This window comes from Clupea harengus, chromosome 25 (assembly GCF_900700415.2).
Source record: "Clupea harengus chromosome 25, Ch_v2.0.2, whole genome shotgun sequence".
NCBI classification, from domain to species: domain Eukaryota; kingdom Metazoa; phylum Chordata; class Actinopteri; order Clupeiformes; family Clupeidae; genus Clupea; species Clupea harengus.
In genome coordinates this window covers 9623052-9639942 of record NC_045176.1, presented here as the reverse complement: position 1 = coordinate 9639942, position 16891 = coordinate 9623052, and the positions used below count along the sequence as shown (strand labels likewise).

The following is a 16891-nucleotide window of genomic DNA, read 5'->3' as shown; positions in this document are numbered from 1 at the left end:
GTTTTGACTGCCTATAAATCCCCACCCACCCCTCCCACAAAACCTCTGGAACAGTTAGACATTTTGAAAGATGAAAGTATCTGCCATTGGAAGCTTTCATTGATTCACAGAGTGCCTGTCTCTGCAAGTCTGTGCCAAAGCAACAGTGCTGGGGAGAAAATTAATCAAACACATTTCAGTCAGGTTATGGGATACTGGAAAAGAAGAGTTACTCCTACTGATGATCGGAGGAAATACAATCAGTGTGAATACTCCATATAGATCTGGCACCGACAGCTTCTTGCACAGACAGGGTACATGCAATGAGCAACATGGAGGTGTTGTACATGCTGTACATTCAGTGGTTAGAGCTTGGCCAGTTCGCTGCAGCTCAGTCCTCTGCTTGTCCAACACCTTCATCTTTGCCATAACACTCTCCGATCGTTACACTCCATCTATCGTAGGCTTTATGAGCTTTCTATTGATTGAAATGACAGTGCTAGACTCTACTTGAACTCTGTCAAAGGTAAACAAAAAGAAGTATTCTATTCATTCTTCCTTGGCCTTCTAACTAGTGTAGTTAGTTGTTAGTAGGACCACTAACGTCCTCCTACTATCTTAGAGAGCCATCTGCTGGAAAATCAGTAAAAGTTCACAAAAGTAGTGTCAGGATTATTTTATGGATAGGGTGCAGATGATGGTGAAAAACGTATTTGAAACTATATTCCTTAGTTTGATTGTGTTAGCCCAACTGTTTGTGCATATTGTGGCATGTAGTGTGTTTATAAAATGTAATTCAGCCTTTGTTCATGTGACCAGAATAAGCATTAAATATTCTTTTATTTAATTTACATTTTTAATGTTAACAAATATATTTTGACCTTGAACTTGTCGTTAACTGAAACACAGACTGTTACTGAAAACCCATTTGTTTTTGTTTGTTTGTATGGTACTGAGCCTTAGGAGTACATCCATCCAAGCGTACTATTTCTACCAGTCTTAGGTGCTGTGCTCAACACCACAGTCATGCTCTCCATAACAAGTGCCCATAATAATCTTGTGTCCCATGTGGTAATGCATCAGCTTCTGTCTCCTTTTCTGAGTCATCATGACAGAATGATCTAATTGATCTCCTTGTTGTTTTGTACACATAGAGCACAACCAGTTATTCGAAGAGGGCTCACAGAAGCTTCCGGAAGCTACAACACATCCTCCTGCTTTGGTGTACATTGTACATCAATGTCATGGCTACCCTGGGAGGCTCCTGCATCAGAGCGGATGCCCGTAGTGCTCACTGCCACGCCACACTGAGCCCAGTAGGATGGCACCGCACACTCATTATTCCTCGCAACACTCGTGTTGATATGGCGACTCAGAGCTAAACACCGTCACCCCAGCACTCTCCTCGTGTTTCCCTCCTCCCTTTGCCATTTTATACTTGCTTGCCTTTAATTACTCCTGTGTTCATTTAATTAAGACGCACGGTCCCACATGAATATTTAGCGTCCGTCTCCTGTCTGTCAGCGACCAAGTTATTATTTATCCCTGCAGCTAATGCTGCAGACCTACCCCTCTGTTGTTCTGCAGCAAGTGCGTTGAAGGACTTTTTGTTCTGAATCACTGGTGTGAAGGGTGTGATCCTCGTTTGTCATACAAAACAGATAGGTTTAGGGATATGATTGTTAAAAACTGTTGATTCATTTTGTGTGTATACTCATGTTCCACTGTCACCTGCACTTACCAACGATTAACACAAGGCAGGATATATTCATTGAAATAACTTTTTGAATGTAGAATGCAGGTTATGTGGCTTTTCAGCCTTTATGAACCCACATAGATTCTGCTTTACATTCTTTTGCTAGCAAATGTTTATTCACATGAAAAAGGTTTTATGTTGATGAAAAGAATGTTTATTGGATTGTTTGAGACAAAAATGGTAGCTGAAAGGGTTCCAAAAGGCCTTTTTGTTAGGAGCACTTCTTTAGAGTGGAACGTCTGAAGCTCCTTCAGTGGGGATAGGCAAAGAATTTGAGCTATTTACACAGAATGTGGATTTTATAAGAATAACAGGTTTATCTGACAATGCACTAAAATTATCCTTAAATATTACTTTTAACCCTCATCAGGTTCTCCCAGAATGACTTGTTTACTCCACAGAACAATTCAAGGTATTCCTTGTAAACAAAAGGATCGCACTAGCCTTGTTTATGAATGTGTGCCACTAACCACTTTCTCACTGTTGGAATTTCTCACATTCCACAAGAACACTAAAATGTCAAGTTGGAAGAAGCTCGTTATGTGGTTCTGCGGGCGTGTTGGTGTTTGCATTAGGGCTGATAAAAACTGATTTCAGAAGACAACAACAACAACAATAATTGAGAAGATCATCTCTCAAGGGTTTCTCTTTCTTTTATAGTCTTGCCTCTACATCATCTTAGTCAGTCTTTCTCTTGCCATAAAAACAAACCAGTGTTACCACAACATAACACTGACACCAAATTATAGTGTATGGACATCCACAGAGGCTTTCTCATAGGAAATGCGTTCTTAATCAGGAACAAGAGCCAAAAACCTAGTTGAAATAAAATGTAGTTCAAACAGTTCGACTAAGACAAGACACATTTTCATAAAAAACTGTTTCAAATTATTTTGGTATGCAAATTGCATCTGCTTTGAATGATTTCACAACATAAGCCACACACTCCCACTGTCAGAAAGTCCCTGCAGCTCTCTACCGTTGCAAAATTCAGTCTGCCCGTTCCCAGATTACAGAAATAATACAATACCGGCTGCTGCTCTAAACTATTCATTCTTGTTATTGATCTCTCACACAGTGAATCACATTTAATATGATCATCAACACTGAATTTTATATGGAATTTGAAAAACAAGAGGTTTTGCTCACTCATGATATATATGCGGTGCTTGAAAATGAGTGACCCAAGAATATTAGTTTTCTCTATCAAGAAAAGAGCTGTGGGCAACAGCTAGTAAATTATATTACTACTCCAAAACTCACAGCTGATTCAAATTTACACGATGGCTAGAAAACTCTAAAATAGTCCTTCATGACAGAGATGATATACACCGATGTACCAAAAATGTCTGCCCTCGTAATAAGTGCTCTTTACAGTACATGTGCTGGAGCTGTAAACAAAGGATGCAAGTACATGGCAAATTACACATTACGCATTTGAAATCATCCATGAATCATCCATGGCAAATGATATACATCTTTAATGCTGTCTGGCATTACATTTAGAGTACATAAGTGTATGTGCATCCATAGGTTGAACAAACACAGTTTTCAAAAGAGAACATTTAAAGAGTTTATGATAACCCTAGCTTGTGAATTTCTCATAACCTATTTTCTGCATAACGGGCCAACACATATCCTCAATAGTTTTTATATCATTGTAGTTCATGCTCTCCTTCCATATATTGATGCTGGCTGGAGATATGTCTCCCTCATACATCAGACTGTACAGGTTAGTGGAGGTGCTATATATAAGTTGGTTCAAGGCAGCCGGGGAAACAGGCACCCCAAGAAACGACAGTATCCTCCCAGCGGTGTCCTCTGGGAAATTCACTACGTCCTCAAACCTCACCCGCATGAAGTTGTCTGTGGGCACGTCGTGGTTGATCCTGACTGTCGCGGCGGTGTGGGCCAGCCACACCTGTGCCAGGAGCTTCACTGGCTCTGGTTCTGGTTCTGGCAGTGAAAGCAGCTGCATCACAGCCTGGAACTCAGTGCTGAACTTTGTGCACCCCTGTCCACCACCGGCACCACCGCCGCCGCCATTGCCCTCCAACAGAGAGAGAGCAGCAAGATGTTTCTTAACATTCTTACGGCTGTACAGGCTCGGTGTAGTGCTGTACAACATCATATAAATCCATGCGCGTGGATCTCGTACCACATATATTGCCCGTAACGAGGGCCCGATCACCTCCTGAATGAAAGGCACTTTGAGAGACCAGCCCCCGCTGGCCAGGTTCAGCACTGGCTGGGCGTTTCGATACGTAGCCACATGGTGCCGCAGCTCCCTGGTGTACCCCGAATTCCTTACGGTGACTTTCTTTCGGCTTCTTTGCTGCGCCAGTGGCTTTCTTCCAACTTTTTTCCCTTTTGTCTTTTTGGTGAACTTGTTTTCTGTGTTGTCACTGCTGAGATGCAGCTGGACATTCTGTAGGTGTAACCTGACGTTGAGCACCACGGAGTGAAACCAGCCCTGGATTGTTTTGAATTGTCCTCTCTGGGCATCCGTTTTGGACCACTCACAAGCATCCACGAAAGAGTCAAACTTGTACTCTGTCTTTGGCACGTCCAAGTGGGCAGGGGAGATTCTGATGTACACGTAGTCAGAGCTGTTGGAGAAAAGCTGCTCGAGGATCTCAGCCCCTGAGCCTGGCAGGGATGTAATGATGGTGGATGGCAGGGTGCTTACAAACCGAGGGGAAAGAGACACTGTGTCTGTGTCACTGAGATCCTCTGTGATCCGGTTCCATTTCGTGCCGCATATGAACTGAGTGCAGCCATTAGAGAGGACGAGAAACTCAAACAGCCAGAAGAGGACAACGAGAATTAAAGTGTAACGCATGAGCCAGTGTAAGGGTATGTTCAACGTTCTTTTTCTTCTTAAATATGCTATGGCTATAAAGAGCATTAATCCCACGATTGTGGCAACGACCCATCCTGCATGAGACAAAGAGTATGATTCAGTGTCATTGACTGCAGTTTGAATTCCCTGACCAAAATATATTATTTGATGGCTGTTTTCTGCTTTGGCAAAGCCACTAAAACCCAAATAATTAAATCTGGCACCAATGTCTTGATGGTTTGTGGCAATCGACACAATTGTTTCTGTGTCATTCAGTTTGAGAGATAACCTGACCCCATCTTTGCTATTGTCAATAAACCTGAAGCTGGAGACTTTAACATAAGGCCCGTGCATCAGGTATGCAATTCTGGTGACTGAATTTGCCATGGGAAACGTCACATTTATGAACTGAGTCCACCGCTTCCTAAACTCAGCAACTTGTTCTGCCTCTTCGATCCTGGCAACAGGACTAAGACCTTCACTATTCAGCCAAAATATTTTATAATGTGCATCCCACACATCCATCAGAGCGCCACTGTACTTCTCAAAGGCTCTGTAAGGCACGTACTTAAAATCGATGTCCAAGTTATGAAAGAAGGCACTGACGGCATTCAGAGGTGAATCTTTCTGTTTCTCCACGTGGTCCAAGACCAGCAGAGTTTGTGAGTTGAGCAGCACCAGGGCACGGTAGACACTCTTCAGCTTCATGGCAGAGGAGTAGGCTGACACGGCCTCCCCGCTGACAAACAGGGTGTCCTGGTGAGAAGACGCAGCTACCACTTCTCCTGCGGTGCTCCCTACCTCCTTCTCTCCCCAGTATAACCACTTCCCACACTCTCCCAGCTGTCCCTCCCACGGCTGATTGCACTGGCTTGTCGGAGAGGGAGAAAACACTAGAACGTTGTTCAGGTAGCTGTACTTCGGTCCGTACAGCGCCTCTGAAATGAACACCTGGCCATTGGGAGCAAATGTGAAGGAATTCTGGTCTGGGTGCTCGTGACCTGGGTTGAAATTAGTCCAGCCATCAACCCAGGAGTACGGTTTAGCGTGGACTATGTCATACACAGCCCTGCCCCCTAGTTTCCCAGATTTGAAGGAGACGAACGTGTTCCCCTCTCGGTAGGGCAACCCTGCCCCATATGTCACCACACCCCAGTTTGAGAATATGTGCATTGCTGCTTTGCCAAAGCCTGGTGGGGGTTGTGGCTTGTTCTCACCATTGAACCAGATAAACTCTGTGTGTAAGGTTGCCCACCTCTGAGCCGCCGACTGCACCATTGGTCCATCCTTAGGCCTGTGCTTCCTGACTTGTTGGGCGAGCCAGTTTCCCATGCCGTTTTGGAGTACAAAAGCATCCAAGAACACCAGCTGACTCTCAGGTCCATAGAACCAGTTGTAATTAGAGTCTGCAATGCCCACTGTCCTTTGGAATCCTGGTAGAAGAGTGGCGTAGTAAAACCAGAAGTGTGCCCGCAGCCAGTGGTTTTGTGTGTTGTCAATTTGAAAGTGGCGCTGCGCAAGGAAAACATACTGCGTGATTGACTTTGCTGTGTAACTCCCGTAGGCAACCCCCTCATCTAAAGACCCGTCCACAACGTGGTTCAAAAGGAACATGGTTTTCTCCATGTAGTTCACCACCACCTGCTTCCAAATCATAGTCTCCGGATCACTGTGTTCCCCCACAACAAGGGCACCAATGAGGATAGCCATGATATTGGTGGTCTGGTGGTTCTGGAGGAACTGTTTTCCCCATCCCCTGTGCTTAGACAGCTCATAGAGATCTTTTGTAGCAGTACGGATTTTCTTCAGGTAACGCAACCGCCGCTTTGTGTCTAAATAGGCGTAGATGAAATCATACGCTGTAGCAAAGCCAGTGAGAGAATGGGCCATGGGAACCTCATCATTGGGTGCACTAGTCACCATCCAGTCAGGGTACTCTGTCATTCTGTCCATATATTTCACCAAGAACTGTGAGGCAACTGAATCGTCTGGACAGAGCAGACAGTAGAGTGCAAGTGGGGGCAAGTTGTTCCCATAGATCTCATTCCATTTGCTGCCAAATTCCTCGTGGTTTTCAGGCGGCAGGTACATAGCAGAGTTGGAAAGCATGGTATCAACAGCATTTTGAATCACTTTGAAAATATGCCTGTGCGTGGCTGTCAGCTTCTTTTTCAGTGACCTAAGCTCAACCTGGTCAAAGAAGAGGTTGGGATGAAGGTTAGTGGACATAAGCTTCCAGGGTTCTGTGGTGGCCGTCAGAGGTCTCAGCCGATCCATGTTCTCGCTGAAAAGCGACTTTTTGTCTGAGACGTTGAAAATGCCTGAGAAGGCAAGCGCATCTGCCAAGAGACAGAGCAGAATTACACACCGCCCAGTGCACTCTGCTGCCATGATCCAAATTCCAGATGTGATTTTTTTTTTCTCCCCAGTTTATTCCCCTCCCCTTTTCTAGAGTCTCAGTGGCAAATTGTCATCAGATAGAGAAAGTTCCTGTTCACCAACACTTTCCTTGAGCTTGCTGAACATTAAGAGGAGTGTTATACAATGCAACTTGGTAGAATTTAAACATTTTCACATCCACTGTTCACTGTTCCAGCTGATTCACGTGTGTCATTTTCACTGTTATTTCAAATTCAGCATCGTAGCTTTATTAGATGTAGGTTAATATGCCTCAATGGTAGAAGTCAAATGTGTTTTCCACCATAATAAAGCATAGTTCTGTGCCAGAAGTGAACAAAAAGTTATACCATTGCCTTTCGAAAGTGTTTTGAAGTTGGGATGTCACATAAAGGATACAAGAGAATCCAAATCAGTCCAAGCAGTTCAAATCCTTAAATCGTCTTTTGTGAATAGCCTACTCCAAATGCGATCCCAGTCCCGTATTTAACAACATTTTGTTTTCGTCGATCGCGTTCCGGGTGGGTAGAATAGTTTTATTCACGCTCTTTTACATTCTTATCCTACAGCCAAAGATTCAAAGAAATTAATACTACAGTTCACTTTCTTTACTAGTGAGGACCCGTCTCAAAAGATCAGTTACTTCATTGTTCAATTTTCAGAAGCCTCATCTTCTTTCAACCCATCGCTTTAGTTCCACTTCCGAGTAGCGGGGAAGTAATAAGAAAGTTCGATTTGTGTAATGCTCATGATCAAGTGAAAACTTTTTTCCCACAAGCACAAGCTCAAGTTCAAGCCCATCAGCAGATGGATCAAAATCCCGCCCTCTTAGTCATAAGAAAACTGTACTAATCAAATCTAATCATACAGAAATGCATAAAGAGACCGTGAGATAGAGCTGGACGGGGGTCGAATGCAATGTCGACTCATTTATGGTGTTATTGTTAGCCTACTCTATAGTCTTGTAGCTGTACTTCACTGACCAAATATTTCACTGACACAAATATAAATACTGTAGATATGACTTCACGGAGCTAATAAGTACCAAATGCCTTGGCTCGATTATGTTGTTGCACAATGTTTTCTTTCAGTGGAATAACACTCCAATACACGAGCACAACCCGTATATAAGACCAAGTAAAATCTTCAGGCCAATCAACAATAATGCACTAAGACATAGGTTAAGATTGAAGGGACCATTCAGATTATTATTCAATGATCATTAATTTTTGGCACAAATTAATGCCAAATCTCTGTACTTAATCAATACCAAATTGTCAGAAATGTTCTTTCAACAACAGGCTCTTCGATGCCAGTTTTACTGAAATGCAGTTAAAAACAAAACTGACCTAAAAAAACATGGACATAAAATAAACCCTGTAAAAGCTTAATCAATACCATCACTTTTATGTGCCAGTATATTTGATTTCTAATATTTTCTCTCTATACAACCATTTCTGGTCTGCACAATGATCTCTGTTCTGGTGGTTGTATTTTAGTTGGCTTGTGTTGAACATCAATGCCAGCCCAGGTGTTCTTACATGTTTCACAAAACTTCAATTACGCAATTTTGGGAGTAAACAAAGAATGAAAGAATTTTAATTCCATAAAACAATCAAACAGTTTTTCAGATCTTAGATTAGGCAGATTTTCTGCATATGCATATCATTGCATTTTGTCATTCCATCCACACGTTCTCTTAAGAGGGGCCAGTGATGTGAGCTAATCCTCCTTCTTAGAAGTAGAATTCTTCTTCTTCTTTTCTCCGGGTGCTATGGCCCTCTTCCCTTTCTGCTGTGAATCCTCGTCTTCATCACTGTCCACTGGCACAACGGTGCATGTGGCATATATTATCATGCCAATGACTCCCGTAGGCAGTCCAATAATTAAGCATGAGTAGAGTGGTGCAGCTTCAAACTTGGTCTACAGTAGACAGACAATGAACAAAGGGATTTAAAGTCATTCAGTCACACATTTAGCTTGAGTAACTACACCAGCCTAACTGTCAAAAGCCAAAAATGAGGGCAATGAAATATTCTAACTGATACTGGATTGGAGTTATGATTTTGCAGCACTGCATGTCCTTGCATTTGTCGATGTAGCATTTAGGCCAGCTATTTCACACTCAGAGTACATACTCTGTGAAAAACTCACACTGCAGCTGGGTTTTATCCCCATCTCCCCCCAAATGGTGTAGAACATCACAAATATGACTTTCAGGTTTACCTTCGCCTCGAGAGCTGTTCTTTTGAGGCGCTGCACGATTCCATTTCCTCCACGTTGCTGAACAAAGAAGAACCACCACGACTCATTAACATAGAGTTGCACGTCAGGTTGGCATAATTCAAGGCAAACAACCAGTTGTACTCTCATACTATCTCTGATTATAAATCAAGGGATATGTCTCTAGATTGCATCCAAGTAAGAATTTTCTGTCTAATTTCTCACTTCATTCTCCTCTCTGGCATTCCTGTGTCAGCAGGAGGAGCCAGTACTACATACGCTCCACAAGAGATGACTCACAGTTCATCTCAAAAATATGATGTAACAACACAGTGAAAGCCATCTCACATACCTCAACCTTCCCTTCCTGGATACCATTTAGGAATAAAACCAAATCCTGTATGCTCTGCACTGGTTTCTTGGGCATATAGTATCCATCATTGGACAGGTTTAGCACCAGGATGCAGGGTGCCTTCACTTCACTGAGGAGAAGAAATATTGGATCAGGTCAATCTCAGCTGCAAAGTGCAGCATTACACAGGCAGCCAGTCTGGCTACTGGACCCATTTATTGATTTTAATGCTGATAAAGAGGCATAACCTCCCATTGCCAGGTCTGGAAGAAAACCTTGCAAAAATTCTCTATTTAAATATATATTATTTAAGCAACAAATCCAACCAACCAGCAATGTGAGCTGTGTAATGCCTAAAGTCACGTTAGCTGATACTGTGAATTATATACTGTATATAATGTGTGTGTGTGTGTGTGTGTGTGTGTGTGTGTGTGTGGGTGTGTGTGTGCGTGTATGTAATATCTTTTTCAAAATCGTGTTATAGAGTGATGCATCACATACCTGCCTGGTTGGATTCACAAACATCAGCTCTAATTTTACATTTTTCCAAAATGTGTACAGTTAAAATGTCAGCTCTACAGTGAAGCCGATAGGATATTTCCTTAACATTTTGCTCACCTCATAACTAAGCCATTTATGTAGCTGTTTTCTTCCATGTGGCCAAACTGGTAGGCACTGGTAAAGAAGAAAAAGGGAAAAACATTGAGTGACATAAAGACTATAAAATCACTACAAACAAATACACATACAAGTGAACAGAAGATGTATTTATTATACTATTTGTGATTGTTACGACCCCCTGCGTCCCTGCAGACATTGCAGTGGCCATGCGTGGCCTGCAGGCAACAGTGGGGATGACGAGCGTCATGATGGACTGATTATCCACACCTGGGGAGGTGTGGAGTATAAAGGACCAGTGGACACCTGTCTCTTTCTCCCTCTCGAGCTGACTATGACTATGTCAGCGTACAGACGTCAAACCCCTAGACACGTCGCCTTTGAGTTATAAATTGTATGGACTGAATAAACGCGTGACTTTTGTAGAAAACCGTTGTCATCTGCCTCCAAATGTTATTGTTTCGGTCACGAGCCGGCCGGAACGTAACAGTGATCATGTCAAATTATCGGTGTTGTTGACACAGTGAAATTTTACATGAATACTTTATTCAGACTGCCAAAAGATCTTTCTTATCATTTTTCACTAGGAAGGTATTAGTCTCAACCTCACACTTTCTGACCATGAAAAGCTACACATGATCAGACACATACTCAATAAACAGCGGGAATCCTTCAGACCTCCTCTGATTGTGTCTGTTTGTGAAATCAGTCACAGGACTGTGTATACTAAGTGTGCAATGATAAAACTATTCAAAACAGAAATGTTGTTAAAGAAATCAGCCATTTGGAAAATGTCCTGTCCTGTAAAATTTTGAAAGACTGACAACTTGGTTGCACACCAATACAGACATTCTGTCATTAGTTCTGTTTCAGTTATCAGTTCACAAAGAACTCTCTGCCCTGTGTGTGTGTGTGTGTGTGTGTGTGTGTGTGTGTGTGTGTGCATGTGTATGTTTCAAATCTCACTTCAGCTTATTATATAGTCACATGATTCAGTGGTTTTGGAAAGTATACATTTCTTATGGAATCATCTAACCCTCCAACAACAATTACAATTACAACAAACAGCCAACTATAGGACACTATGTTTGTGTGGAGCAGGTTGGTGAGAGCCACCTAGCAGTCTGTGGTTGGTTGCTCTGTATGTCTTGGTGAGAGCCACCTAGCAGTCTGTGGTTGGTTGCTCTGTATGTCACTCAAAAGGACACTTCCACAACCTAGGGTTCAATATGTACCAGACCTTAGACCAACGTTAAAGATGCAGTCCGCGATTCTGGTGAAAGGTTGTTGATATTTGAGTTCAACGGCCAATCAAATTACACCCCTCACTTCCGTGTTTCTGAAGCAATGTGTTGATTGGCTGGATTTATTAATGGTTTGTCCGAGCCACTATGTTTGTTTCCCATGTACATAGCTTGGACTGTGCACACACACCGTAGCCTTTTATTAACACACACTGAACAGATAGGCCGTGAATTACCTGAATTAGAATTGCAGACAGTACCTCAAATACTTGAGTCTTACAAGGACTTACAGGTGGGAAAAACAAATAAATGACCTCTCACCTGCTGAATTGATCTTTGTATTCCGTTGCTGCTGTCTCAATTAGGGCCTTCAAACTGAATTAAGTGAAAGATTTTCCAGCATTTTAGAATTATGTGTGATCTAGACTAGGCTTGAACAAACAGAGATACATTCAATAGTTCTCTTTTTTAAGTCTATATTTTTAACCAACCGAATGCTATCCTCAGAGGGATTATTCTCGTCTTCAACAGCCATCGCCACAAGTTTCCCTGTTAACGGGGGAAAGCCAAGCAAAAGAGAATCAGGACAGTGACATACAGTAATTACACAGGCACCATGACCTGACACCTTTTGGTGAAAGTCCACAATGCATTACTCTATTTGACATTTTATAGCACTCTGCATACGTGTATGTAGGCATAATTCAGAATTACAGACCTGAATCTCCCATTGCATATAGTGTGTAGGAGTCAAGCTTGATGTAACTAGGGAAACGCTCCCTGTTCACCCATGTGGTGAGGTCACCATGCTGGCTTTCTGCAGGTATGAAGTTAGATAACACAGAAGAAAGGAGAATGAGATGACGTCGTTCTTTTATTCTACCTATCCTATACCCTTATACCAGTGCGAAATCTAAAGGGGGGGACTGTGAAAGGAATTTAAGTTATGTTGGATGGCAACATAGCGTTTTTTTTTGTCTTCTTATATAGTCACACGCTGATTCAGCTGAATGCTGAAGACACAGTTACAACTACACTGATATTCAACCTAGAAAGACATTTTCATCTTGCAACCATTTGTAGTTGTTGAGTAGGTTTATCTTCTCTGTGCAATACGGGCACTGAGAAACATGATGTCCAACATGTCCTGCAACTTATACACTGCATGTCTGAATGACACAGACAGCTACAAATAAGCTCCCAAAATGTCTAAATATAAAACACTTCCCAAGGGTTCAAATAAAATATTTGTGAATATTTTTTAAAGTGTCTGTGAATTTCCAATGCCATGTAAGGATTAATTATGCATGAGCGTCACATATTTGTTTTGGTATCCTCATAGCCATGTTTACTCTGAGCAACACCAAAGGCTAGTTTGCCCTTTCGTTCCAGCGTTGCAACTCTGTTATTACTAGGCCATAAGACATAGCATCTTGGCAAGAGCATAAAAGCAAATGCATGAGGCAATTCTAGTTTTGAAGAGCACCATCCATAAAATCAGACTTAGGTCTAGGAAGAACAACCAGGAGGGTTCTGTTTTGACAGGATTTTCCTGCCATTCTCAGTACCCACTAATTCCCTTAATATTTTGCCTCTTTGATTACTATTACTCTGGATATACTAGATATAATGGGGATACTCTGTATCCATTTTCAAGGGGAGACTTCTGTGATATACAGTAACTCTTCTTGCACAAAGTCTTCTTAGACGGGGGAACAGGGGATTAGTTTGAGGCAGCATGGAAGTTATACTATTTTGCAGTTTTCCTATACCCATATCTATAATGGGACAGCAGCCTCAAGGCCATGTCTGGGCACTCGTGCTGATAATCCCACAGACACTGACTGACAGCTAAAAGGGACAACAAAGCTAGCTTTACTGTATCTTAATGAGCCCAGAGCACAGTGTGCTCAGCCTCTGTAAAAAAAAAAAAGGACTTTTAAGATCAAAGAGCAACATTATGTCAAGCCATTCAGTGTAACTCCCACTGTTGTATTTCTGGGCCACTGAGTATTCTTTTATTTCTCTGATGTAGAGGGTTAAATATCAACCAAATAACAAAGAAAGACATACCATCATATGTGAAGAAAGTTCCTTCTTTGAATACGACAATTGACGGAACCACTTGAAGTGTCATTGCCTATTGTACGCAAAAACAAAACCTCATGAACGATGAAAGAAGACTATATGTGTGTGTATACACATGTATGTATATAGATACAAACAGAGAGAGAGAGAGAGAGAGACTGACAGACAGGAAGATGTAGATAGACAGATGTGTGTGTATGTATGTATGTATGTATGTATATATACATATATGTGTGTGTGTGTGTGTATATATATATGTAATAACTGGGAAGGTGCTAGACTCACCTTAGGTAAAACATTCTCAAAGGCGGAGTAGAAGGAGAGGTAAACAATGAGCTCAGAGGCCATTTTCACATACTTTTCCTGTGATAGTAGAATTCCACTTTAGTGCAAGATAACACTTATACATGTATCAAGTATCATAAACTGTACTCTACTCCTCTGCATTTTTACCAGCGTAATGTGACTTTAGGCATTACACAGCACTCTCTCTTTTCCCAAGATGTACAGAACAGATATAACCCCCTCCCTATAATGACCAGAATTCTGCAAAAATGATTGGATTATATAGTGTTAAAGACTGATAACAACTGCAAATAAAGAAGTTAAGACATGTTCACTGTGTACCTTAAGAGGTGATGCCCCTCCGATGTACACAAAGAGAATATCATTTTGGCTCATGACATGTTGAAACATCTTCTGATTTTGAAGTGCCCGGACAACAGGTCTAGTTATTAAAAGCAAATAGTGTCATTAAAATCATTAACAGTTATGCAACACTGTATTGTGGGCTAGATAGTGTAGTGTATGTTGGCTGTCAAACAAATACATTCACTGTACAGTATATATAGAGTAGAATATGGCAGTATATAAGGAGAGTATTTGGGTCATCGCATATTTGAGTATATCCATACCCTGATACTCTGTTGGCAAATTCAACAATCTCATTCTTCCTTCTGGGTCCATTGTAACTAAAGACTTTCTCACCCTTAAACCTATTATTGAGGAATTAAGAAAGAATTAGATTATATCCAGAGCAGTAACGCTGATCTATTCCTATACAACACAAACTACTCAATGTATCTCATACAGTAAAAAACTGATTGATATAAATCCTCACAGTTTAATTGTAGGATACCCAGTGATTCTCAATTCAGAGGAAACACCTGTTGGAAAAAATATATATTTTACAGATTTTAAAGTGTAGCTAGGGGGGATATTTTAATGGAACATTAAAGAGGAAAACAATGCAATACACAGTAAACAACATCCAAATTAATTAATCCTCAGCACATGAGCAAGCAGTAAACATTATTTGTAATGGGTGTATTATGGGACAACAGACTTAAATAACTAATTCATAGCAAAATAAATATTTAATCTTCATACATTAAAATTATGTCGACACATCAATATAAGAAAGATGAAGAGAACGCTCAGCACTGAATCCTACTGACACACTAAGAAATACAAATAGTCTCCAGGATTTGCAGTTGGGACACACATACAGTAGGTCTGCAGAGAAGCTCTTTTTCCAAGAAATGCCAGCCATAAAAGCCTCCCTGAGGGGGGGTACATTAACTATGCCGACCATCTGGTTTGCATGTAACCGCCATAGGTTTAAATGCACAGCTTCAACAGACCATGTGAAGGTTTACAACGTAGGGTAATCCTATTAGATGATGGCTAAGTCTGACCTGCATTCAAAGCTGCCGTCTAACTGGTTTACCAAAATCGTAGTAATTGCATGAAGTAAAACACATGAGTGGCTAGTTTTGATAAACATATGTAATATTTCTATGACTTATGTTTCTCAGTTTAAGATGCACCATAGGCACCCAGCAATGACACCATGCTGATGATAACATCTTTTAAATACCCAGCTCGAAACAAGGTTAAGGTGATAACCTACTTACTAGTGTGTGCAGTGCAGTCAATCATGCCCACGTTCACATCAGAACCCATACTCCTCAGTTCTGCTCCTACTTCGTACCACACTGGCGCAAAGGTCTTACAGAATTCACACCAAGGAGCGTAGAACTACAGGGCATAATACAACAGACATGTGAATATACTCACATCAATCCAATTTAAGCTACTGCATGTGTCAGAGGGAACGACAATGAGTGGGTTACATCAAGCTTACCTCCACCAGCCACAGTTCTTTTTTTCTAGTCTCCTTAAACCTGAAGACATTTGATTCAGAAAACGTGTAAAAGAGATCAAGGTCCAAACAATTAGCCAATGTAATTTAAATGTGTATGTGTGAAGGCCAACAAACAAAAGTAGTTTTAAGTCTGAATGTAACTTACCTATCATCAAGCATTTCCACGTATGCTGACACCGACGTTATGGCTAAAAAGATCACTGTGAATTAAATCCACCAATAAAAACGTTACGGCATGGCAGAAGTCTGAGAGCGTGTCTAGGAGGTTAGTGGTGAGGCTTTCATGCTTATCTCGAACTATGAGGACAAGTCTGAGGCAGAATCTAATTAAAACAATACAACGTCAGTTTGTTATGTTTGCGGTAAATTACACAGGCTTACCTGCACAGGTGAACCGTAGAGTAGCCATCCTCGTTATGATAGCGTACAATGGAGAGATATAAGATTCCTACAGCCGCTATGTGGACGCATGAAGCCATCAATACCAGACTCCCAAGAATATGACGTCGACACCCCGCTTAGGCCTACCTGAGAAGGGATTTGGAAATCTGCTTAAGCCATTGAAGGCTTGTGTGTCGACCTGAACGATTGAATGAACAGCCTACGTTGTTTTTTATTAGTTTGTTTCTTGTTGTTGTTGTGGTGGTTTTCTTTATATATATACTAAAGGGTAGGCTACTATGCATACATGTAATATGAATCTACATATACATAATAGCCTAGTCCTAGAAATCTATCGGTCAACAATGGCCTATAATCTGATAATCATATGAATAGGTCTAGGTCTACGTAGTTGCATTATAAGCAACTGACAAAAACTATAGTAATGACTATAAGCATAATTAATTTGCCACTTTTTCAGGAGGGTTTTTATGTGGAAGTACTTTTGTTATCATATTCAAAGTAGGCTACAGGGAATCTGGTACTGATAGCTTCATGCTTCCACATAGCGGCTGTAGGAATGCCTTGATGGTAGGCCTATATGATCATGTGGACTGTCGTTATCACTAACCGTCTAGGCTCTGCACTAGTGCAGTTTTGTTGTTACAGTCGGAACACACAGCGAACATGAAAAAAAAAAGCCTTCATAGCAGACATCGCTTGCAATATCGCCAAAAGACCGCAGTCAGCATGGTAGCAAACTTTTATCAGTGACTAGACCTGGGCTGTTGGTAGTGTGTGAAATGTTTTTGCATGCTTTTTGGGTAGGTTACTCTAGTTTTAG

General features: G+C 41.4%; 2 protein-coding genes across 2 annotated transcripts; both read right to left on the bottom strand.

Annotated features, from left to right (window-relative positions):
• Window positions 1-3200: 3200 nt before the first annotated feature.
• dsela (dermatan sulfate epimerase like a) lies at window positions 3201-8447 on the bottom strand. Its single transcript, XM_012827807.3, has one exon. It carries the CDS (start codon window positions 6966-6968, stop codon window positions 3321-3323), a length of 3648 nt encoding a protein of 1215 aa, XP_012683261.2. The 5' UTR covers window positions 6969-8447; the 3' UTR covers window positions 3201-3320.
• A 95-nt stretch (window positions 8448-8542) lies between these two features.
• On the bottom strand, window positions 8543-16180 carry tmx3a (thioredoxin related transmembrane protein 3a). The gene is made up of 16 exons (XM_012827806.3): window positions 16048-16180; window positions 15812-15866; window positions 15646-15685; window positions 15416-15539; window positions 14620-14665; window positions 14414-14494; window positions 14127-14226; window positions 13785-13862; window positions 13485-13551; window positions 12130-12228; window positions 11903-11960; window positions 11733-11786; window positions 10168-10224; window positions 9550-9679; window positions 9201-9257; window positions 8543-8897 (listed from the first exon to the last, which is right to left on the bottom strand). The coding sequence occupies exons 1-16, from the start codon at window positions 16073-16075 to the stop codon at window positions 8697-8699; spliced, it is 1275 nt and encodes a 424-aa protein (XP_012683260.2). The 5' UTR covers window positions 16076-16180; the 3' UTR covers window positions 8543-8696.
• Window positions 16181-16891: the final 711 nt, after the last annotated feature.